Below are 24,594 nucleotides of genomic sequence, written 5' to 3' on the forward strand. Positions count from 1 at the left end.
CAATATTTAACTTGTTATTTAAAAATAAGGTAAACTGTAAAACAAATAAGAATTTAGTTCAATTGACTGTAACAATCACTGCAAGCATTTATCAAACTACAAATCCCATTACAGAATGTGAAGGAACTGAACAATTTCTATATCAATGCCGTTTTTCAATAAGGCTCTGTTTTTTCTTCTTCAAAACTATGATTTATACTCTAATTAATTAGATTTTTTTGCATTTCTGAGAACAGCATATTAAACAGTAGCACTTTTGACCTTGAATAAAGTAGCCTTTTATCTATCAGAATCAGAATCAAGTTTAATCGCCATGTAGGTTTGTACTTACAAGGAATTTGACTTGGTGTTGATGGTGCAGACAAAATATAAGAATACAGTAAAATAGGAAGTAAAAGGATATATACACGGAAGCTGTATACACTCAGTAAACTGTGCCTCAATGTAACGCAGAAGCTTGTAAGTCCTGAACGGAGGAGAGAGACAGTGTCCAGTTTCACAGGCGGCTCTTGGCCTTGTTGATAAAGCCGGTAGCAGATGGGAAAAAACTGTTCTTGTGGCGTGAGGTTGTGGTCCTGATGGACCGCAGCTTTCTGCCAGTGGGAAGTGACTGAAATAGTCTGTGACTGGGGTGTGAGGGATCAGCCACAATCTTCCCTGCACGCCTCAGAGTCCTGGAGGCGTACAGGTCCTGGAGAGATGGAAGATTGCAGCCAATCACCTTCTCTGCAGACCGGATGACACGCTGCAGTCTGCTCTGGTCCTTAGCGGTGGCACCAGCGTACCAGATGGTGATGGAGGAGGTGAGGATGGACTCAATGATGGAGGAGTAGAAGAGGACCATCATTGTCCTTGGCAGGTTGAATTTATTCAGCTGCCTTCTTTAGGAAGTCCATCCTCTTCTGGGCTTTTTTGGTGAGGGAGTTGATGTTCAGCTCCCACTTTAGGTCCTGGGAGATGATAGTTCCCAGGAAGCGGAAAGACTCCACAGTGTCAATGGTGGAGTCACAGAGGGTGATGGGGGTAGATGGGGCTGAGTTCTTCCTGAAGTCCACAACCATCTCCACTGTTTTTAGAGTGTTGAGCTCCAGGTTGTTCTCCCTGCACCAGGTCACCAGATGGTCAGCCTCCCACCTGTAGGCGGACTCGTCACCATCAGAGATGAGTCCCATGAGAGTGGTGTCGTCCGCGAACTTCATGTTCATCTATGTAGGAGAATTTGAAGACTTGAAAAGAAAAAAAAAAAAGATACTAAGAAAATAAATAAATAAAACCCCAGCTGTTCCTGAAAGGCCTTTGTTAAAATGAGCATCATGTGTTTAAAAATGAAAAGACTCCAGACTAACAAGGATTTCCTTAAGGGACTAATGTTTAGGAACACTGTTTCAGGTCTGTATCTCTGACCTTAATGAAGGTCCGTTGCTTTGGGCATCAGTAACCATTCGTAAAGTGTCAAAATATGAATAATTCTAACGATGCCATAGCAATTACCCTGCATGTCACGTGTTTAAAAGATTCTCATGTTTTATATGAACTGGGTATTTCAAAGGCTATTTGTTACAATATTTCAGATACTATTCATACAGCTGTAGCTTGTTTTTTTCTTTTGTTTTTTTCCCACAGCAAAATCAGATTAGAGCTGTTTACTTCCTTGTTTTTTTTTTATTTATAAATCCTAGAGCCATTGTGTTTATGCTCAGGTGTAGTAGTCGGCAGCAGTTGAAACAAAATACTAATATTTTTTAATAGTATATATTTATCTATTGTGGATCAAGTTGCAGTGATCATTGTTCTGTGAACGTTACATAAATATTATGTATCATATGATACTTATTTAAAGCTGGGATGAATCAGGTTAATATATGTTTCTAATTTATTCATTTGTGAAATGTTTGTAAATATTGTTGCTATAATAAATGCTGGATGTCCATTTCCTCAAAGCCCTCCTGTCTGCTCAGTACTGACCCCTGCTGTCCGCTTCGGTGACGTGCCGGACCAGGAAGACGATGGCATGATTGTTGCTGAATTTAGCAAAACAGAAGGAAAAAATCGCTTTAGTTCAGCTCTGGGTTTCCAGAAAGAAAAACTAAGAGATTTACCGTAAGACATTTTGAAAACCAAAAGCTATTTATTAAATTTTCTCCTCGGTTTTAACCGGAAGTAGAAAAACAGAAGCCTGTCAGTGAGGAAGATGGGGATCACTAAACTGGCCGATCTAATTCGCTCAGATGCTCCAGATGCTGTTTCTCACAAGGATATCAGTGACTACTCAGGTAACACAGACCTGATCCCAGCCCAGCTCTATGCGGCTTATTTCTGTCTCTAACAAAGCTTGCTAGCTGCTAACGTTAGCATACATCCTACAAGGCTTCTAGGTTAAGTCATTTAAATTCACAAAGTTAACTCATCTAACTTTGATACTAAGCAGTCACCTAAGTTCAAGACCCTCTATTTGAAGAGGCTAAATATTGGTACAATCTGTCGGTTCTAATAATTAAGACCTGCTAAAACTCATGTGGTCTCTTTGGAATAGATAAAAACAGCCAGAGTTAAACAATAAGACGTGACAAAAACAAAGATCATTAAGTAATGTGCAAAAAAAATAAATAAAAAATAAATAAAAGACAAAAAAACTAGGCTCACTGACAGATCTAGAAGATTAAAGAGTGTAAATAACACTGCATGGAGAACAATCATTGCATCCTACCTGCTGAGCATGGTGGTGGAGGGCTGACACTTGGGGCATGCCTTGCAGCCATAGGGGTCATCACGACTATGCATTTCTCCATCTCATCTACCAAAGTATGTCAGAATCATCTGTGAGGCGATATGTCCAACAGCTGAAGCTTGGCTCAAGCTGGGTTTTCGGTCGGATGACTGCAAGCAGCAGGGATTCTTCAACAACGAAGAGAAATGGATGTTTCAGTCCAGACCCATACCAGATTCAGATGTCATGATGACGCGAGAGACTGAAAAGGTGGTATAGCAGATGGTTACCTGAAGTTAATATTGCTGGAAGGAGGTTCTATTATATCTGGGGTAAACTTGCACAGTTTATGCATGTTGGCTGATTTAAAATTCTTGTCAGATAAAAGCAGTTTTTATATTCAGCGATTCAACATTGGATTTTTGCTTTGAAACAGAGAGAAAAAAAACAACTTTTTGGTCTGCCTTTAAGTAAATCTGTTCAGTTTGACTGGGAAGCCATGTCAGTGACAGGAAACCCAGAAAAACTGAAGAGTGCTTGCCGTGGTGCGTGCTCATTGGGCTGCTGCTGTATTCCCCCTGCAGGGAAAGTCATTGCCTTGGATGCCCCCGTGATGCTGAACCAGTTTCTCGCAGCATCATCGTCGTTGAGGTGAGAGATGCCGATTCGGGCTGATTGTGCGAATGTGATTGTTGTTGTGTTACACTGCTGCTGTGTCAAATAGAAACACCTGCACAGGGATCAAACGTCAAATAAGTAGGCTTTAAACAAAACAGGAGCAGCCTCTCCCCCTTGTTGATGATGTGTGGTTTCTTCTCTGTAGCCCCCTGACGGGTCTCTTTTTCCGCACCCTGACCTTCCTGGAACACGACATAAAGCCAGTCTTTGTATTCGATGGGACACCTCCCGTGGAAAAGACACCTGTGGTAAGAAACATTTACAGCTTCGTGTTTTTGAGGGGCCTTTTCTTGAGTTGGACAACGTGTGGGTCAAAGAAACCAGATATTTCCTATTTTGCTCAAATCAGCAGTTCAACTGTTCTGCTCGCCTGTGACTGTAGATTTCAGCGTGAAACAGCAGAGTGATTGTTGACTGAATCCAGATTAAAAAAAATCCCTCTCTCTGATTGAGACTTGCTTTTCTGCAGCTGGAGAGGCGAGCTAAGGCAGCTGGTTATAGCCCCCCCAAAAGAACAGGAATGGGTACATATAAACAGTCTAAAAGAAGGTTTCATTGTCATTTTTTCCCAAATGATGATTTGATTGAGTTTTTTTTGTGCGTGTGCTATTTATGCAGCATCAGCCCAGACTAAGGATTCTGTAGAGCTACTGAAACACATGGGGGTGCCTGTCATCCAGGTACAACTTGCATCAGTTTCCACCCTCATACCTCCTCATCCTGTAAGTCTCACTTCTTACACAAGCTTTTACCTCTCAGGCTCCAGGGGACGCTGAGGCACTGTGTGCCCGGCTGGTCAGAGACGGGGTTGTGGATGCAGTGGCCTCCGAAGACATGGACACGCTGCCCTTTGGAGCGAATGTTCTTATTCGTCAGCTGAATGCTAAGAAGGACAGGTATGGACCGGCTAGGGGACCGGTGAGGACTTACTGTCCTCGTTTAGCTGATTAATTGCCTTGTAGAAGTGTTAAGACCCTTTGAGCTTTTTCACATTTTGTAATTTTTTTTTACAACCACCTACTTCCACAAGGTCGAAACAAAAAAGGTTTTGCAGAATATTTTACAAAAAAACAAAAGTATGGAGTGCATTTGTACTCAGAACGTTGTTTAACCTCTGCTCAGAGCAGTTACTGCTGCACGCCTTTTAGGAGTATCTCTCTACCTGTTTTGCAAGTTTAGCTCCATCAGTTTTCCCATCAACTCTTGACCATCAATGTACCAAAAATAAAGGTATGAAATATTTAACTCTGTGTAATGAAACTATAATATATATGATTTTCGCTTTTTCAACTGAGCGACCAAAAATATAGAATTTTTTTGCGAAATTCAAATTCTTTTTTAAGATGTACCAGTAGTCTAAGTCTGGATCCATCTGTACTCATAAAAGTTCATCTTGAAAATTGTCTTGAAATCATTGAAATGATCTTCACAATTCCACCACCCGGGATCGTTTTGACAAGCATCCATCAGTATCTGTAGTTTTACCACTGAAGCCTGTCATCTGCTGTGTAAATAGTGTTTTCAGTTCCAATGAAATCCTGCTAAGTGTTGATTTAACGCTTACAACAGAGCTCAGTCTCTTGCTTTATTTGAGTAATGGCTGGTAAAGATGGCAAGCCTGATCTGCTTCTGATTTTCTGCTTATGTTCTCAGTGAAGTCATCGAGTACTCATTACCCAAGCTGTTAGAGAAGCTGCAAATTAGTCATGAGGAGGTAGGTGGGAATCGTTCTTCAAACCCTCTTCAAACGAAAGGACGCGTTCTGATGTTGCATCTATTAGACTAAACTTCCTTTAAACAAAATGACCTGAGTTTTGTCCTGTCCTGTTTTGTGACTATCCTGTAGCTTGTTGACCTCTGTATTTTGCTGGGCTGTGACTACTGCGATAAGATCCCTGGTTTGGGCCCTAAGAGAGCGCTGATACTGATCCAGAAGCATCACACTATTGAGAATGTGCTTTTGAACATCAATAGGCAGGTAATACATGACACCTCTCATGTTGTGGTCGACATCTTGTTATTAAAAAATCATTTAAAAAATCAATTATATTAACTTACTTCCAGACCCATCCTGTACCACATTTCTGGAAATACAAAGAGGCAAGGAAGATTTTCTTGAACTCGACAGAAAGTACGGTTCCTGAACTAGTGTGGACCGAGCCAGACGAAGAAGCTGTGGTGGACTTCCTCTGTCACACCAAGTATTTCAGGTACATATTCTAAAATTCTTCTTAAAGCTCAAGTGTGTAAGACTAACTTCCTTTCTCGTGGTGTGCTTAATTATTTAAAAGCTACCAAAAAAGTGCCCTCCTGTGCCTCGCTGTTAAGCACATGACTACTACGGATGTCACAGAGTGTCATAAATGTGACAATGTCAACATCTTGGATGAGTTCAAGTGCGCCTCTGCCAGAAGGGCAGAGTAGTTGCTGGACCACACTGCCCTGCTTCTAACGTAACGCCACAATAAACTTCACTGTTATATTGAATTAACATACCTGTCCAGCAGAAAGCCACCAACCTCTGCATCTGATTTGAAGCCCCGCTGCCTCATGAATTGTCTCCACCTGGTAAAACATACGACGATGTAGACTCTCGTTTTCTCCCGGTTATTACTTTGTTTTAATTTTCTTTGTTACTTTCTCTTCCCTCTCGCTGGGCAAAGGGTATGGATGGTCCTCTGTTGCAACAAAAACGGCAAATAGGTCCAGGTTTAGGGTCCCTTAAAGCCATAGTTGGTAATCCTGTTCAGAAACACATTTCTTCTACTGGGTGAGATGGTCCTTCTAGTAATAAAAAATTATGTGTTCAGAAAAAGGAGGTTAAAAAATTAGATCTCTATGAAAGCTACAGGCCTGTAAAAACTCATCACTGCCATTTGCACCAAAGGGCAGGGATTGGTCAGAGTTTTGGTCCTGCTCTCACCTCTCTGTCCCTCGAGTTCTGGGGGTATCACCTCATCTCTTGGTTGTCAAACATGCCAATCATTCTGATGCGCTCACATAACACCGGTGTGTGTGCTCGTTTCATGTTAGTTTGCACTTTCTGTGTCTATGTTTCCAGTTGGCGTCGATTAGCTTCTGTGTTAGCCGTTTATTGTAGCTCCGCTGCTCTCACCGTAGACTTTGAACATGGCTGAGAGGCACAAGAAGCAAACCGCATTCATGTTTATGACAAGAAGGACTCAGTAGAAAGAAATAAGACCACAGTGGATTTGAGACATTTTTTTCACACAATCTCTCTGAGGAGCGGAAGAGCTGGTAAATTGGTCTTGTGTGTGCGCAGTTATTCAAAAAAGGACTTGGGGAAACTTCCAGAAAAATCGCAGACTCTACTTTTAAGGCCACTGGCAACACTACACTGTCGCAAAATTAAAAACAAACTCCCTCTGTGTTTCGGAATCTGAGTGCAGACCAGTTTGGACCAGCAGATTGAGAAATCATGGAGTTACTAGTAAAGACGAGGCCACATTCACCCCACTAGATTGAATCCTACATCAGAGAACCAAAAATATGTCTGATAAAGTAAGTGTCATATCTGTCTTGTTGTTACGGCAGCCTAAGCTCAGACTGCTGTGACCTAGAATAGGTCATGTGACTAGAGCGCCACTCTAGGTCACATGACCTATTCAGCGACAGCTCCGATCCTTTCAAGTTACACAGGCGAGTTTTTGAGATGTTTTTTAAATCAAATTTATTGTCATTAAACTGCACCTTCACAGTGTATATTTGAGCAAAGTTTGTTGCAAGGCTCTAAGTAAAAAAGGGAAGACATAAGATAAATATAAATATTTGTAATTTTTCAGGAATGACTTTTACCCAGACCTATTTATCTCTGTATCTATTTGTTTGTTTTAGGGAGGAGAGGATCCGTCGCCGCATGAAGACGTTTCATGAAAAGCGAGAAAACAGGCGAGAGGAGAGGAAAATGGAGAAGGCAGAGGGACATACCAGGCAGACTCGCATGGAGAACTTTTTCAGAGTTACGAGAAAGAGGGGGCAGGTGAGCAGAGCAAAGGCGGGAAACAGTGGCGGTTCTAGACCAAATTTACCAGGGGGGGGTGAGGGGGGGGCCAAGGTGGGGCCAGTGTTTTTTCATAGGGGCACATAACAAAAGAATGACACAATGAAACAAGGCAGTATTTAATCATTCAATAATATTAGGTGAGCCACTTGAGGCTCTGGAACTGCAGGTTTCATCTGACCTAGCAGATGAAAACTGTGATCACAAAAAGGGAGTCTGTGTTTATATCTTGATCCTAATTTCTGGAGTAATTTACTCCAACATGCTGGGTTTCAGGCTCTGGACCAAACCCTGACTCATGAGGACCCATTCTTGTCTCCTCAGTGCTTGGAGATGAACCGTTTTGTTTTCTGTCTCCACCTGCGTTTAAAGAACGGACCACAGGTTCTCGGTGGGGTTCAGATGTGGGCGAGTTTCTGACCACAGTTCCGAAATATTAAAATTATGATTTTTTTTTAAACTGGTAGTTATCATTGTTGCCTTGTGACACGGCGCTCCATCCTGTTGAAAGAGCAGATGATCACAACATTGCCCCTGGATTGTGTCAAAAGGTTTTGTGCCATTGCCTCAACATTTGACCATTATTGTGAATGTGTCTTTGTTATGTTTTCTCAATGATGGCCGTTTTGATTTATCTAATCACTCGTTCTCTTTTGATTCCCCACAGCCAGCGGAAGCCCTGTCCTCATTAGGCGACAACGAGAAGAAAGCAAGATCAAAATAAGTCAACCTTTATCGTTGTTTTTCTCTGGGACGGTTGGCTTTTAGATGGCAGATTCCCAAATGTGTGATTCAATCTTAAAATGGTCTGAGGTAAATGATCTGAACAAAAATCATCAGGCCACTTTTTTTTTTTAATAACGGATGTTATCTCTATTCTGCCCAATGTTTACAAAAGTGAAATTCAGGCTGCTGCTGGTTGATGATCATTGTGTAGGTTAAAAAAATGACTGCTTTGACAGAGAGCCTAATATTAATATAATTAATAGAAACCCAACTCAGAATCATGGAAATATATTGACCGTATCCCTTCATGGCTTCCGTGGAACACTATTGCCTCTGCCCGTGGAATATTGTGCCTTTTTGTATGAACTGCGGTGTTCAGAACAATCCTATTCAGTTTAATGTCTCGCTACACGAAGCGGTTTCCTGCAGAGCTAGAGAGACGAGCAGATCAGGAGGTGGACGGTCATGAAAGAGAACAGAAGGATCACTGTCATGGAGGCCAAAACTAGGGACAGGCGATGTCTCTTCTCTGGATATTCAATCAGCACCTGCTGTGCAACAGGAGCCAAGACAGACACTAAAGGCTTGAATTTTAAAACGTGCACTTTGTTGCTTTCATTTCAGAAAACCAAAATGAGATTACTAAATCCACATGGTGGAAAAGATATTTTGAAGAAAATAAAGTTTAGGTCCTGTTTTAGCTATTATCTTTTTAGTTTTTTTTTTTTTTTTTTTTTTTTTTTACATGTGGTTATTTTACTTTAAAAAAAAAATCTGTTGTATTTGGTTGTGTGATGTTTACTGTGAGTCTGTAAGAATGGACTTCTCAATTTGTCTGGATGTCTGCCAAATATAACAAACCTGACAAGAAATCTGACTAATGGTATTTCTTGGAATCATTTCCTACAGACTAGGAAACTACAGACTAGACTATCCTAAATATTTATACAAGTTTTTTATTATATACAATTTTAATAAACACTGAATAACAACATTTAAGTATATTAATGTGTCAATAATGAATCAGTTTAATACACAAATGTCAAGCTCAAACATTTATACTGTGAAATCAATTGTTACTTTTTTTTGTGTTTGTTTAATATTTTTACGTTTCCCGTATACAGGTTATCGTGGCATAATTAAAACTTATAGCCCCAAGCAGTGAGTTAAGCTGAAACATTAAATAAGTTGATTAGCTACAACAGAGGACTATGAAATAACTAACATAAATATGGACATAATTCCATATGGTTTTACAGATAGAAAGTGCAGTGACGTATTTTCAGATATTTTTAAATAAAGCCCTTTTGATGTGTGTTTGGAAACTGTTCTGTTTACATTTTCAACCATCTAGTTGTTGATTTGTGCTGAAGTTTAAAGGGTGGTTCTCCTTAATTACAAAAAAATAAAAAAAACTCATTAGGCAACAAACCAGCACGACTAGCAGCAAAACCTCCCACAGCATGACACTGACACCCTCAAGCTTACCAGTTGGTACAATGTTGTTAGGTTTAAAAGCCTAATTTATAGATATACACTCCATCTCATTTAAATGATTCCATACATTAATAAAATATTTCCGCCTTATTGGTTACATCTTCTCGCCATTGTGAAAACCCAAGGCGCCATTCCAGACCGACAGATGGCGCTGTCTCAGGGGGAGGGGGCTGGCTTTGTCGACGTTTCAGAGGCAGAAGAAGAAGTTTGTCAGTCGCCCAATCTGCCCGCCGGACCTCAGCAAGGTGTCTCCCCGTTCCTGGCCGTCAGACGCGGCGAGTCCGCCCCGAACAGACGAACCTCCGGCCGCCGGGCCATTTGGCCGAACCTCCCCTCGGTGACACCGGCCGCCGTTCCCCCGCCATGGCGACGAGCGCCAAGCGAAAGCAGGAGGAGACTCACCTAAAGATGCTCCGCGAAATGACGAGCCTGGCCGCCAATAGGAAATGCTTCGACTGCGACCAGCGCGGCCCGACCTATGTCAACATGACCGTGGGCTCCTTCGTCTGCACCACCTGCTCCGGCATCCTGTGAGTGTCCCTCTCCGCCTCCGCCGGCTGTTCGCCGTGCAGCTCCGGGGGCTGCGGCGCCGTTAGCTGCTTAGCTAGTGGGGAGGACGGGGCAGGCAACGCCGACGCTCCCTCCGGTTCGGCCGGAGGGAGGCCGCCGGGCTGGGCTCCTGGTCCGGCAGGAGGCGGGCGGGGGGGTTTGCCCTGGCGTGTGGCTGTGAGACGCGTCGCTCTGCGGTCGAGGTTAGCGCGTCAGACCGCGGCTGTAACCCCCTGGAAACGGTGAGCTGTGGGGCTGAGATTTCACAGCTGCACCGACCTCCCGGAAGAAGCATTGTGGGTGAAGGCAGAGCTCAGGTGAAGCTTAGAGAGGAGCTGACAAGGGGCGACCAGCCTTCAGAGGACAGGATGGAAGCGCCCGGTCATCAGAAAGGCGCCTCGTTCTCAACGTGAAGCCTCCCTCCGCGTACCTGTCTCTCTGTGGCTTCACTCGGGCGTTGGTTGGTGTTACAAGCCACCGTCCAGGCAGAGTTGAGACAGCCTTCCCTTCTTTACTGTGAGGCTGTAAAGTGACTGTAGCGGCACACGCAGCGTGTGGAGATGCTGCATTGGGCTAGGCTGGCCGCCTGCCGTCTACTCACTGTTCATCATGCGACTTTAGGGTTAAAATGTCTCCATCCCAGCAATGCAACCCTTTACCACTTTGATCTGTGGCCTTTCACCTGGACTCAGACCACATTAGCACACATGGACACACAGGGTGTGAGTTGTACAGTCATAATCAGAGAGTTAGAAATCCAACAGCACATATATATATATATATATATATATATATATATATATATATATATATATATATATATATATATATATATACACACACACACAGAGTCTGGGTGAAAAGGTTCTCCTGCGGTGACAGGGAGAGAGGCAGGGTACAGCCTGGGTAGCTATTGGTCCACCATAGGGCAACACGGAGACACACAGGACAAATAACCATGCGCACACACACTCAGCAGTATTTAGAGAGAGACCGGTTAATCTAACACAGTGGTCCTCAGTTCTGGCCCCCCAGGGCCGGTGCCCTGCTGCTTTTATGGTGCGTTCCTTTTGCCTCGCAGGTGGGAAGTAATGAGTCAAATTACATCATCTCGACGTTTTTTTGTTTTCCAGTTTCCCCTCTTGTTGGACGGTAGGAATAAACATGGACGCTGGTACTGTTGTTAAAACTATAATAATAACGCTGTTCTAGGCGGTATTTTGTGCAGATAAACAGCTGAAACATCCCGCCTGATGACCACTGAAAGGTAGCACCTGTACGACTGACTAGATGTTACATAAATAATAGAAAGCTGCTACAAATAGTCAAAACATGAGGTTTTACTCAACGCTGTTGCGAGTAGCAGCCATCATGAATGTTGGGTACCACCCTGCTGCACCGACTTTCCCACTCGTAAAACTGACATTAGGGGCCGATCCAGTTAAATTTCCAACTACTGAGGACAAAAGGAGCACACTGTGTTTCTCTGCACACCTGAGCCCAATATTCAGGTCATTAGCAGCACTCTGGGGAACTTGACTGCTTGCTGAAGCGATAATTCAGCCATTTGACTCTGATGTGTCGGACCAGGGACCCTCCTAAAAGCTGCGGACCTCGAGGACTGGGGTTGAGGACCCCTAGTTAGGAACTCTCTAAGCCAGGGGTCACCAAGCTTTTTGAAACTTAGAGCTACTTCAGTGGTGTTGTCATATGAAGGGCTAGCACTGACCTTTGCACTTAAAGAGTAAAGAGTTCCCCTTTATGTAAAATAAACGCATTGTTATAGATATTGTCATTTTTAAATCTATATAAATGCAAGTGTGATTAAACAAGGAGAGTGACGGACTAAAATAAAGTGTGTTGGTGGATTGTGGTTTTTTCAGAACAGCCTCGTGGCTCCACATGTGGCCGCTGAGGGCCCCACGTTGGTGACCTCTGCTCTAAAAGCCCAAAAGCCTCATCATGAGTTAGTTTTACAGTTTGTGAGGATATCAGCTGTGTGGCTCTCCTAGTTGGGAGATTTGTTGCACGTTTCCTCATCACTCATTTAGATTTATCTATTTTTATGTAATAAAGTGGGTCCATTATTTGCCATGATTAAAAATTCCAGATGAGGGTCCTGTGTTTCCAAACATACTGACGTCTGCACAACTGACAGGATTCTTGGCCTATCTGGTCTCTTCTCCGCGTGAGGACGAATAAAGGCATCGTTTGGGTTTGGGAGTAGCGCTGACCGGGATCGTTGCCGTTCAGCAGCACATTAGCTCTGGTTAATTTAGTCGCAGCGTGTCGGAGTGGTGCGTTTATTTTTAGAGCTGCCTCCACGGGGCTCCGGGCGTTGGGATTTAAACCCAACATGGCGGGTCTGGCCCTGAGAGCAGACGGGTGTGAGCCGGCGCGGGTCGTGTCGGGCTGTGTCAGCAGCCCTGAGTTGCTCCTGTTGTTCTTTAGCTAACGTAAATCTGCTCCACCCGCAGGCGAGGACTGAACCCCCCACACAGAGTCAAGTCCATCTCTATGACCACATTCACACAGCAGGAAATAGACTTCCTACAGAAACACGGCAATGAGGTACCCTACATGACTCCTGTTGTCTTCCTAGTCGTCACTGTGGCTTGTTTTAGATGTGGAAACTTATTCCTCTCTCCCTTCTTTTTTTCCCCCTCCAACTCCTTTCCTTCCCATCCCTCCCCCTCCATCCACCTTCGTCCTGCCTTCTACCCCCCACCTCCATCCCTTCCCTACCCGTCTCTCATTTCTCATTCCTGTGCCCCCACCCCCCGTAGGTCTGTAAACACATCTGGCTGGGCCTTTACGACGACAGGACATCGGTTGTTCCAGATTTCCGAGAACCACAGAAAGTAAAAGAGTTCCTGCAGGAGAAATACGAGAAGAAAAGATGGTAACTCCTCCCATTTTTGTGCCGTTCCAAACACTGCTTTCATGTATGTCACAGAGCGACGCAGAGCAGCGCGTAGTTGTGAAAATGAGAGACAACTGAACATTTTTTACAAGTTAGAATCTGAAAAGTGATGTGTGCAAAAGTATTCACCCCCCTTTGCTCTGATGCCCCCAAATACCACCTAGCCATTTACCTTTAGATGTCTCTATAACCCCATTTCCACTACCCTTGTTAAACCGATCCAGGCTGAGCTCGGACCGAGCTTGGATCAGTTAACCAAGCCGAGCTTGGTTCTGACGACTGTTTACACATCACGCTAGCACGCTTCCTTGGTTTCCTTGCCTCCTAGTGACGATCTGCGGTACTACTGCTCTCTGGGTTTGAAGGCGTAAATCAAGCAAATCAAAATGGCGGCGCCCGTAACATTCAGGAAGTTATGCTTGATTATTATTGTGATTTATCGTTGTTTGCGGAAAGTCAGGCAAAGAAGGCAACTTTTGGTGAATTTACTTAACAGAGTCGGCTTTTTGGGAAGTGGATGAGACAAACAAATGTCTAATAAGGATTTACAGACACAGGAAACAACGACAGACGTTGAGGTTCATCACACTGCTAAGCAGAATCATCACTGAAAATTGTGAGTCACGGTAGAGAAGCTAGTATTATTATGAATGTCTGAAATGTCAGCTGGCTGTAAGGAGATGACGCGGTCTGCTCATGCGCTCCTTGTTATCAGAGAACCGGGCTACTGAAAAACCGAGCCAAACCCACCTATTGAACTGGTCTAGATTTAGTGCGGTCCGGTTGTGTCTGGCTCGGTTCAGTTCAGTTTGCGTTCCATTTACACTCGATAGTTATCTCGGTTAGCGAGCTCGGACTGGTCTCGGCACGGTTAAAAAGGGTAGTGGAAACGGGGCTTAAGGTTGTAAACGGAGGCCTAGCACTGAAAACTAGCACTGCTCATCACTTCAAACACATCATTGCCACGGCAACGCACAGTGGTGGCAGCATGGTGCCGTCAGGAGGCTTTTCCTTAGCCACGGTGGGGAAACAGGTCAGAGGTGATAAAAAGATGGCTGGTGCCTAAATCCAGGACAACCCTGGCTGTAAAACACTTGAAACTGAGACAGAGGTCCACCGTCCAGCAGGACGGCAGCCCTTCGGTGGAACGCTTTACACTCAAATACATTCAAGTGTCAGTGATGGCCAAGTCAAAGTCCAGACCTGAGTTCAACGAGGAATTCGTGTGAAGCCTTTGTGGTTCAGGCGCTCTCCATCCTGTCCAGTTGGCTTGACTTCAGCTATTTAGCGAAGCAGAATGGGCAAAAACTTCATGCAAATCTGTTAGCGACGCCCTGAGAGACGTGCAGCTGTAATGGCAGTGAAGGAAGTGTTGATTCAGGGGGTTAAAATACACACCATGCTTAAAATTGTTTTAGGGGGGAAATGGTTGAATACCATGTTATTTTAATCCCACTAATCATGCTCTGGGTCATGTAGGGCTATCACATAGACACCACAGCTAAAAAGAACCTTAGAACAAAGTCAGAGGTCCCAGGATGCTTTGTTAGAGTCAGCTGGGATGTGGAGAAACTGTCGATGCCTGATTGGTACCTGCCTTTGCCAAAAGCTTTAACCATATGTTTCAGGCTGACAGCTCACCGTCTCTACATCATCCACGTGTCGGCTTTTTATTCCTGCGGCACAGTTTGTGGAATGAAAGAACACCTTTAGAATGAGAGAAGGCAGAAAAATATTCTGAAAGATAAAAAAAAGCTGAAAACCTCTCTGTAAATGCTTTTAAAGGTGCATAGCCACCTTATTTGACTTTTTAATTAATTAATGTATTTATATGTCTGTAGCTCACTCTGGTTGCATCCAAAGTTTTTATGAAAGATTATCACGTCCTGCTGCCGTATTAGTTATTTTGACGTTCTATGCTTTGTTTTTGCTCAATTTGGTAGTAAATAAAGCCCTTTGTGTTTATTTATAACAGCGGAGGTATGACAATCCACATGTGTGCAGGGGATAAACAAGAAAGTGGCTAACGGCCATTAGCACCTCCCAGTGAAACAAAGAAGAAAGGTCTAAGATCCAGTGTACAAAAAAAAAAAAATTATGATTCCAAGAGGGAAAAGAGAGGAATAGTGCTGGGAATACAGTATGAATGATGGTGTTTACTGAAGCAGAAGCTAAAGCTGCCGAGGCTCAGACTGTAGAGTTGATTGACGTGAATAACGTCCTTATTAATACTGTGATAATAGTGATAGCAATGCTCTTCAGTCTTAAGTACAAACAACATTATAAATAGATAGATTTACTGATTGGTTCTTACCTTGATGTTGTGTCCCTGTTTGCGATTATGAACGGGAAATTAATTTCCCGGTGATGTTCTGACACGAGGCTCTTAAAGTTGCTGTAGATCGGTGTATTTAATTAACAACGGTTGGTCTTGGATCACGGCGAGCTGGTGCTTTAGTGCGAGGCATTGAAGAGAGGTCAGGCGTTATTTAGTAGTGATTTATTAGTCACTGACTGGCTTTCTGATAGTTCTGTGGTAGCACCGGTACATTGTGCCACGTCTGCTTTATATCTGCTCATGATGCCCGTTGCTGGGTCCTAGTTAGGCTCAAAAAGGACTTTCTAAACACTATCAGGATGGACGCTTGGTGTATATAACCTTATTTATGTTTGGCCTTTTTCTTTTTAAGCATATAATGTGGCTATAGACATTTTTAATGGGGTAATGCAATAAAAGTAAAGGGAATAAAAACCCCTGTGAGGACTAAGAGTGTCTTCTCTGCTGCTGGTGTTCCCTGACTGCCCAGGTACGTTCCTCCAGACCAGGCCCGGGCTGTAGCAAGTGTTCAGGCCTCTGTGTCGGGCTCCTCTGCGAGCAGCACCGGCAGCACGCCAGAAGTCCAGCCTCTGAAAACCCTGCAACTCAACAAAACGCCACTGCGCCAGGTAGGGGTCCGCTCTGAGCGCCGTCTGCCTGGGAAATGTCACTTTGATCTGGGTTATCGTGGTCAGGAGACGTTTGGCATGTATCTCCGTGTCCCGTGTTTCAGTCCCCGGGGCTTAGTCGCTCCCAGGCTCACAGCGCCGCTCAGGAGAAGAAGTTCGACTTGCTCTCGGACCTGGGCGGGGATATTTTTGCCGCTCCTCCCACTCAAACCGCCCCCTCCACCAACTTTGCCAATTTTGCACATTTTCCAAGCCAGTCAGGTGAGTCTCTGTTTGGCTGCGGTCGAGTCAAACGCACGCCTTTGCTTTTTTTCCATTACCCCGTGCGACTTGCTGCCGCTGTTTTTATTTCCACATTCCTTCTCCATGTTATGGTTTCTCCCCATATGGCTGCAGCACCTCAGGGTAACTCAAACACCAACTTTGCCAACTTTGAAGCATTTGGAAACACTACAATTTCATCCCATCTGAGCACATCACCTCCCTCAAAGTCCTTTTCATCAGGTACCACCTTCCCCATCATCTTTATGCTGTCATCCTCTCCACAAACTCATTCCTCTTTAATTTATTTGCTCCAGCTTTGGTTTTAGTTTACGGTCTTCCATCTCTGCCCAGTGAAAGGTCTCCTCTGTGTCTAACAAAGCTACCACTTTAGAGCTTTAGCTGAATGCTAAGTATCAGTTTCTGGCAGTGAGGAAGGAGAACAAGCCTCAGAGCGATCTTTTTTGTGCATTTTTATAGTAACGCTTTATAAGGTATCACGCATACATTTGTGATACTTTGTGACAGTTATAATATTTGTTGAAAGGGGGGGGCGTGCCAATTCCCTCGGCGTCCAGTGCTGTCCCTGCTCAGTCCCAGACAGCAAAGTGCACCGAGGACCGCTACGCTGCCCTGGCCGAGTTAGACAACGAGCTGAGCTCCTCCGTCACCACCGGCAGCAACGTACCGGGGTGAGACGCTGGCACACACACACACACACACACACACACACACACACACAGGCCCATTCCAGCTGTTGGGTCCTACACACGGCGCCCTGCACAGACTGGAAAACGTACGACACAAACTGTACTTCAAGGCCTTTCAGAGGTCTTTACACTTCTCAAACTTCTCCACATTTTGTCACGTTACAGCCACAAACACGAATGTGTTTTGTTGGGATTTTATGTGACAGACCAATTCAGAGCAGTGTATAATTTGAGAGTTGGGAGAATTCTTGCTTACAAAAAAACTGAAAAATTGTTACATGGATTTAAATTCAGCCTCCTCAATGCTACTTTCACCCTGTAGGTCTAAAGGCTGACTTACAATAGTTTCTGAAACAATTTTTTTTTTTTTTTTTTGTTTTTGTTTTTTTCGGGGTCGTTTAGATTATTTTGAACTTGTTTGCTATATCTGATTCTAGTGAGAACTGCTTCCAGCTCCAAACGGACCTGCCTGCACAAAAGAGCAATAACAATGACGTCAAGCCCAGCATACTTTGTTCCAGGAAACATAGAAGAAATAGGAGTTATGGTTTTGAGCAGAAGTTGATAATCCAGGTTCAAAAAGTAAAAAGCCTGTACAGAGATTAGTTCCAACCATTTCCAGCTCCACAGCACGGACGGGGACTAATGTTTAAACCAGCGGTCTGAAGGTCCAGTCCTCCAGGGCCGGTGTCCTGCAGCATTTAGATGTTTCTGCTTCAACACCCCTGACTCCAGTATGATCTCTGCAAAGCTAGACTGCATGTGAGCGAGTTCAGGCATTTCATAGGGCAAGGGACACGTCTAAAAGCTGGAGAACATCGGCCCTGGGGGATTTAAGCTTGAGACCACTGGTTAACTTCACCTTAAGTGAACAGGAGGAAGGAAAACTAGTCGGGGTTTTTACTTTCTGAAGCCGGATTTACCCACCTCTGGTTTTAAGCATCTGACGGATGCCATTTATTGTTTAAGCGGGTGCTGAGAGGAAAACGTGGGGGAAAAAAAGAGTAGCACTCTGTATTCTGCCACTTTATGGACCTTTGGCTGCCAGTTTAGGACTGAGGTCAGGAATGGAGGGGTATGGATGTCAATAACCTCACAGAGACTGGTTGAATTCACAACTTTAGGAAGTTGAGGGCAACTTTTAATCATATGTGTCAGCGCCTTTACTCACGACTCGCATTGCAGCACGGGTAGGTTACCACCTGCTGGGTAACCTCTTTGGCATTGCAAAGTCCTCTGTGTGCAGGATTGTGCACGGATTTTGCACGGCGGGGCGCTACGTCCCCCATTCCAAACGGTTCCTATATGAGCCGTCCAGTTTGGCTTCAATAGAGCTTTTGTTCTGTGAATTAATGAGGTCTTACATCCCACTGTCTCTCCACTGAGCAGGGGCTGTTGCAGCTTCCTGTTGCTAATGCTAGCTGCTTGCACTTCCCTCTGGCGCATAGTTGTGACAAATGTCAATGGAAAGTGACATCAAATCTGCCTTGGTCGCTCCCACTGGAGTCACATTCCTAAAGATCAGATAAGAGTCGGATTCAGGACCACATGTGGCTCAAATCCGACTTAAAAAAACTCCAACACGGGCCAGATCTGAGCATTCCCACTGGTTCTAAAAGTTCTGACCTGGTCACTAGACAGTACAGCAATCAAACCTTTCTTATACATTTTTGTATGTTTTAACTTTGATTTTTGACAATTTATTACTGAAGAGCTCCAAGTCTTTGAGGTTGGGAAGACTACTTACCATCACCCTCATCTTTTGCTCACTTCACAGGTTTTCTATCAGATTCAAGCTGGGACTCTGGCTGGGACTTTCCATAATGATAATTTTACTTCATGTGTGCTGATAGATGTTGATTAAATTAAAAGTAAATGTGCCAGGGTTCTGAATCATCTAGGGTTTAGATGTACATTTGGGGTTGAAAGGCAGGACAACCTGTGCACAGAGGATAGAATGGGAGTAATATGCTCTTTCCTCTGTGTTCCAGTTAGCTGTGCTGCATTGTTTTGCACCAACTGAAGGCACCATCAGGATGACTTGCTGACGCTAAAATGCATAACAATTACAGTAATCCAGCCGAGCCGTAACAAAGGCATGGATTATTGTTTTAAATACATCTTTTGACAAGCTATGCTTTATATCTTAGCCAGTTGCCTCAGGTGAAAAATGCTGCGTTTCACTACTACACTGGTCTGCCCATCCAGTGTAAAACCAGGGTTGTGACCACAGGCTCTCTGTAATCTGCCAGACAACCCACGTGTCATCTGCAAAACAATAAAAAGCAATCTTATACTTTGTGAAAATGGAGCCAAGGGGCAAGAGACGCAGGGAAAATGGCAGCGGTCCAAGAATGGAACCCTGCGGGATCCCACACCTCGCCAGAACAGAGGATATCCAATCATTTAGTCAGACACAAAAAGTTCTCTCTGCCAGGTACGATCTGAACCACTCAGGATATCAGAATGTTATGGTCCACTGTGTCCAAGGCCTGAGAGATCTAAGAGAATCAGGATTTCATGGTTTCCTGAATCTGTCACCAGGAAGGCGGCATTAAAAACCCTCAACAATGCAGATTGTGTGCTTTGTATTTAAAGCCAGACTGAAAAACTTCAAGCAGCTCATATTTCTCCTGAAAGGCTTTAAACTAGTTGTAGATGGTTTCCCTCAGAACCTTAGAGAGGAAGGGGACGTTTTGAAATGGGCCTAATGTTTAATGGCAAAGTGGGATCACAGCTACAATGTTTGATCAGTGGTTGCACTGATTAAACATTTTAGGAACCAGACCTGAGGCCAGGCTGCTGTTAATAACATCCAGAACAGATGGGCCAAGAACATGACCTCTATAAACAGTCGAGGAGAAACGGCATCAGCAGGGGGACCTGTGGGCTTCAGATGATCAACAACCCCGTGTAGAAAAGACCAGGTCGCTGGCTTTTGGCTGCCCTTTCCCACAAGGCCAGATTTGTTAAGTGCACTACTAAAGGTTGTCCTGTTAAAAGATGTTTCCACCTGAGCTGTAGATCTCTGCAGCTCCTCTAGAGATTCTAAGGGCTTCTTGGACACTTCTCTGATTAATGCTTACGGTCCAGTGCTTTAACTCCTGTTCTGACAGCTCATTATTACTCATCATTGACTGCAGTTGTTAAACAGACATGCACAAGCTTTATAGTGTCTCTTTTTTGTCCCACAGGGCCATATTTGGACCCGTGCTTGGTTCTTCACCAGCTCAGAACCAGCCTGTGATGGCCAGTATGCCGCCTGGCTTTGGAGGTAACCCATCAATGTTTCACTGTTGATTACAGAGTTGAAGTAAATGTATATTTGCCCTCCCAGACTGATCTTTCTGACTGTTTTTGTTTTAGCGGTGCCATCGACAAATCCTTTTGTAGCTGCTGCAATAGCCACCGACATGGCCTCCAACCCCTTCCAGACCAACGGCCGAGGTCCAGCTGCAGGTGAGAACATTTCCTATGTAAAGGCCTTTATTATTCCATGTTTCTGATTAGATGCTAGTGTAATTCTGATGTAACTATGTTACATTGACAAGTAGATTAGTGATATGCTACGTATCTAAAGTATTTGTCTCTGTGTGTGCTGTGGGTATGTGTGTTCTGTTGCTGTGCACACATGATGTATGTGTTTCGTAGCCTCATTCGGTACTGGCTCTATGAGCATGCCCGCCGGCTTTGGGAATGCGTCTTCCTACTGCCTTCCGACCAGTTTCAGCGGAAACTTCCAGCAGCAATTCCCCGGCCAGGCTCCCATTCCTTACTCTCAGCCTGGGGCCTATCACCCTCAGTCTAATGGTTAGTGCCCCGTCCCCTCTGTCCTCTTACATTCTTGTACCTGTGCAGTACCTGCCTTCAGTTTGGACCTGGCAATACTTTTTTTGCTGCCATTGTATCTGTCTATTTAATCTGTGCATTTAAAATTTGGCTCGACTGACGATGGGTTTTCCTGGCAGCTGCTGCACAGTTATTAAAGGTTGCATTTGGGTGCAAAGCTTTAGGGTTATTGTTCTTGTCCAGAAAACACAATCACAAAAACTGACACTGTGAACAAGGCTCTGTTTACACCTAAATGCAATGTAATATGCTGGGGATTTACTCCTATTTATTTCTCCTCTCTCCATCCCTATTCTTTCAGAGTTTTGAGAAGTTAACCATCATCATTAAAATGTTGTAAAATTCATGTTTTCTGTGAAGTGAAGCCAAATTCCTTCCCCTCTATCCCCCTTAGGGCCTGCCTTCCCAGTCTACGGTCAGAACAAGCCCTCGATTACGCCCTTTGGGCAGCCCATGGCTGTTCCTGGCATGTCCAATAACCCATTTATGGTGAGCATGCACTGTTTTATGTTTTCCCTATATTTCTAACAGTTTTAACGGGGACATATGCTAAATCCACATTTTCAGCCCTTAAGTACATTTGGTTGTGTACTTCATCAGGATCAGTCTTTATGTTCTTTTGAATACTTTTTGGATCATATTTTTCAAGCTGTTCACTTTTCTCTGTTCTTTATTACGTCTTTTGAACAAGTACAGCACAGTATTTGCTGTAGAGCTGCTAAACAAGTTCACAGACTTCTGTCTTATCAATACCACAAATCTGTCATTTTATTTCTTGGAGGAATGCAGAAGCTACAAATGGATAAGTAAACAAATGTTTGTTCATTACACTGTTCCCCAGCATACTCTCAAAGTGGTCGAATGCTATGCGTAAGCTCCTAGCTTGGCCAGCCAAACTGACTTACGCTGTATAAACTCCTGTGAACAATTTGTTTTTGCCGCTTTTGTCTAAATAAAAACATAGAGGATACATGGTGTGCTCACATGTACTTTCCTAATCCTCAGAGGCACCAAGCAACAAAAATCTCTGTATGTATCTTGACTGTTATGGTAGCAGAAAAGAGCTACTGCGTTATGGGTAATTCTGCTGCTGAGAGTGACTCATGGTAAAGTCCCGCCTCCCGCGCTGCGATTGGTCCGGTCTGTTTTTTTGTACTTCAGCCTGGCTGACTAGTTCCAGGGTACGTATTCACAAAGATTCTCAGAGCTCTTATCTTAGCCTAAAAATTGCTACCCAAGAATCTTATCTTAAGTGATTCAGCTAGCTGCTGAGAGGGACTCTGAGTAAGGAAATTATAGAATGTTTTATGTCAGTGAGGTGTGGTTGAACCCGAGCTAGTTGTGATGCTGTCTTTCAAGAGCTGTGATTGGTTCATAGTACAGGAAGAGGAAAAATTGCACTCCTAGTGATCAAAGGAGAGAAACTAACTAAACTTAAACTGGATTAAGAAATGTGTCATGATTATGAAATTTAGCTGTGCCGTGTCGCACCAACGCACACGGCCAAAGGATTTGGCCTGGATCACTGTTTCTTGAACCGACTAATCCAGCCTATAGAGGTAACTGCGGCAAATACAGGAAAACTCATTTTAGACATGGTGAAATTGTATGGGCATGTATGGTAAAGAAAATTAATAATATTTAACTTAGAAACGTGCACTATACACTTCTAAAGAGACCACACCAAAACGAGTTGCTGTCAGATGCACCTCAGAACAAGGGTATAAAGGCGGAACGTGGGGGTAAATTAACGAGGAATTCAGACCACACCGTAGCAGGTCCACTTCATATAGACCACAACTGAATAATTTCAGTGTGAAAAGGAAGAACTGAAAATCTTGATATGTGCCCTTTAAGACTTCAGTTAGCCTATCTTTTCATATCAGCCCAGGTATCCCAGGGACATTTCTCCTGCTGTAGAGCTTTTCTTCCTCTTGGTGTGTGGATTCTAATCTTGGACATTTCTTTATTTCAGGCAGGAGCACCAGCTGGGCCATTCCCCTCTGGAGGTTCATCCACCAATCCTTTCCTGTAGCACAGCTCCTGGTCTTGGCCACCAGAGGGCAGCATGCAGCACATACTCAAGCGCACCTGTTCCACGTGATTAGTGGCAGTACATTTCTTCAAAAAAAAGGCTTATGATATATTCTCCATGAAAGAAGTTTACAAAACTATGAAGGAGTTCAAAGGAATCCATATTGAGGACTAAGGGACTGTTACGGGGGAAATGTACTGTCTGGACTATATTCCAATATTGTATGCTTTTTATTTTATTTTTTGTTAAAACTGTAAGCTTTGTGCATATCACTATTTGTAATCACAAACTACATGAAATGTATAATAAGTACTGAACTAACAAGGATGCGTATCCACAAACCTTGTGTTATAAAAAAAAAAAAATCACTTCAGACTAATAGATAGGTAAAAGTTTACATTTTAACAGGGTCCCATCCAAATCTACAATTAGTAGATTAATGTGCTGATGATGATGATATATACATATATATTTTTTTCAATTTAAAAAAGGGATCTTTTTCTTTTTTTATTATTTAAGAACTCTATTGGCACTAAGTTTTCTACATTACATCACTTTTCCGTTACTGCGATTCCTGAAATCTAAAATTAGGCTTAAGTTTAAAACCTCAGACATAAAAAACGAAAGAAATGTGACATGCAGAGCAGGTTGATGTAACTTTGTATTGCTCTGGGACTAAAGGCCAACATTAAAAAAAAAAAATGTCGATTAGGCATGGGCTGGTGTGAGCTTCACGGTTCGACCTTTGGCAAAAACACCATGGTTTTGTCTGTATTCACACAAAAACCTACATGATCTGATTTCTTTCATTTTTAGACTAAAACTTAAGTCACACTGCTGCTACACATTAGTGATTAGAGAAATAAGAAGGGTATTGATAATATTTACTATCCTACAAAGACTAAAGCAAAAATATATAGTAAATACCCATTAAATGTGGTTAAGTGCTTATTGTGATAAAAGATGATGTGCTAAGGTTGTGCCTGCAGTAGGCTTCTTAACAGAGATGAGGCTCTTAGTTTGCCAACTGTAGGTTTAAACCAGCGGTACACTATGGAGAGTGATGGGTGGTGCTTCTTTAAGTTGCCACGCAAATATTTCCAAACAGCCGCGTTAGTCTTCCTGAGCAGCAACCAGTGGGGGAGGGGCAGTGCATGTTATAGGCTCTATGCAGCAGGAGAAAAGTCTAACCATTCCTTCCCTGGCTTCTCATTAAAAGGTCTTGAAACTAGGAACAGGCCCATGCCAGCTGGCGATGCACAAACAACTGGCTTTCATTCTAAGTGCATTCTAAGTTAGATTTTGAGGCAAGCAGTAGTGTTTCACCCACAGGGTAAAGAAACAGGCATGTCTCATAGAGCACAAATGGAGGAGAACCAAGTACAGGTTAGGTGTTAGGAGGGTTTCTTTGTTTTATGTTACCTAAACCGACGAGTCCTTGTTAAAGTTGGTGAGTATACTCTTGTAACTTTGTGCTGATTGTCAGGGGAGCATAATTCAGTTATTCACTATATTCTATGAATAAAAACAACAGAAAGAGACTGTTAAGCCTTAGGCTTGTGATCCAGCGTGGGCTACCTCGAAACACATGAAGTCAATATCCCACAGTTTTTTGGGGGTGGTATTATCCTTTAAAGGCGGCACATCTTCACCATTTGAACACTAAACACCTATGAGAGACCCGCGTTGAGT

General features: G+C 43.5%; 2 protein-coding genes across 5 annotated transcripts; both read left to right on the forward strand.

The window, feature by feature from the left end:
* The first annotated feature begins 1,118 nt into the window (after window positions 1-1,118).
* On the forward strand, window positions 1,119-9,004 carry zgc:110269 (probable flap endonuclease 1 homolog). Its single transcript, XM_012860970.3, has 11 exons — window positions 1,119-2,273; window positions 3,292-3,358; window positions 3,531-3,633; window positions 3,855-3,909; window positions 4,004-4,065; window positions 4,145-4,281; window positions 5,039-5,099; window positions 5,232-5,363; window positions 5,450-5,595; window positions 7,241-7,385; window positions 8,074-9,004. Exons 1-11 carry the CDS (start codon window positions 2,192-2,194, stop codon window positions 8,128-8,130), a joined length of 1,047 nt encoding a protein of 348 aa, XP_012716424.2. The 5' UTR covers window positions 1,119-2,191; the 3' UTR covers window positions 8,131-9,004.
* A 798-nt stretch (window positions 9,005-9,802) lies between these two features.
* agfg1b (ArfGAP with FG repeats 1b) lies at window positions 9,803-23,592 on the forward strand. 4 transcript variants are annotated; one of them, XM_012861051.3, is made up of 12 exons: window positions 9,804-10,159; window positions 12,656-12,749; window positions 12,965-13,080; window positions 15,909-16,047; window positions 16,152-16,308; window positions 16,444-16,551; window positions 16,856-17,000; window positions 20,213-20,292; window positions 20,385-20,477; window positions 20,670-20,828; window positions 21,262-21,356; window positions 22,843-23,592. In XM_012861051.3, exons 1-12 carry the CDS (start codon window positions 9,993-9,995, stop codon window positions 22,900-22,902), a joined length of 1,413 nt encoding a protein of 470 aa, XP_012716505.2. In that variant the 5' UTR covers window positions 9,804-9,992; the 3' UTR covers window positions 22,903-23,592. The 4 variants fall into 4 exon arrangements, with proteins under 4 accessions (XP_021171303.2, XP_021171305.2, XP_012716505.2 ...); XM_021315628.2 differs by having other exon boundaries at window positions 9,803-10,159; window positions 16,152-16,551; XM_012861052.3 differs by lacking the exon at window positions 16,444-16,551.
* The last annotated feature ends 1,002 nt before the right edge of the window (window positions 23,593-24,594 follow it).

The sequence above is a fragment of the Fundulus heteroclitus genome, chromosome 6 (assembly GCF_011125445.2).
Source record: "Fundulus heteroclitus isolate FHET01 chromosome 6, MU-UCD_Fhet_4.1, whole genome shotgun sequence".
Lineage (NCBI taxonomy): Eukaryota > Metazoa > Chordata > Actinopteri > Cyprinodontiformes > Fundulidae > Fundulus > Fundulus heteroclitus.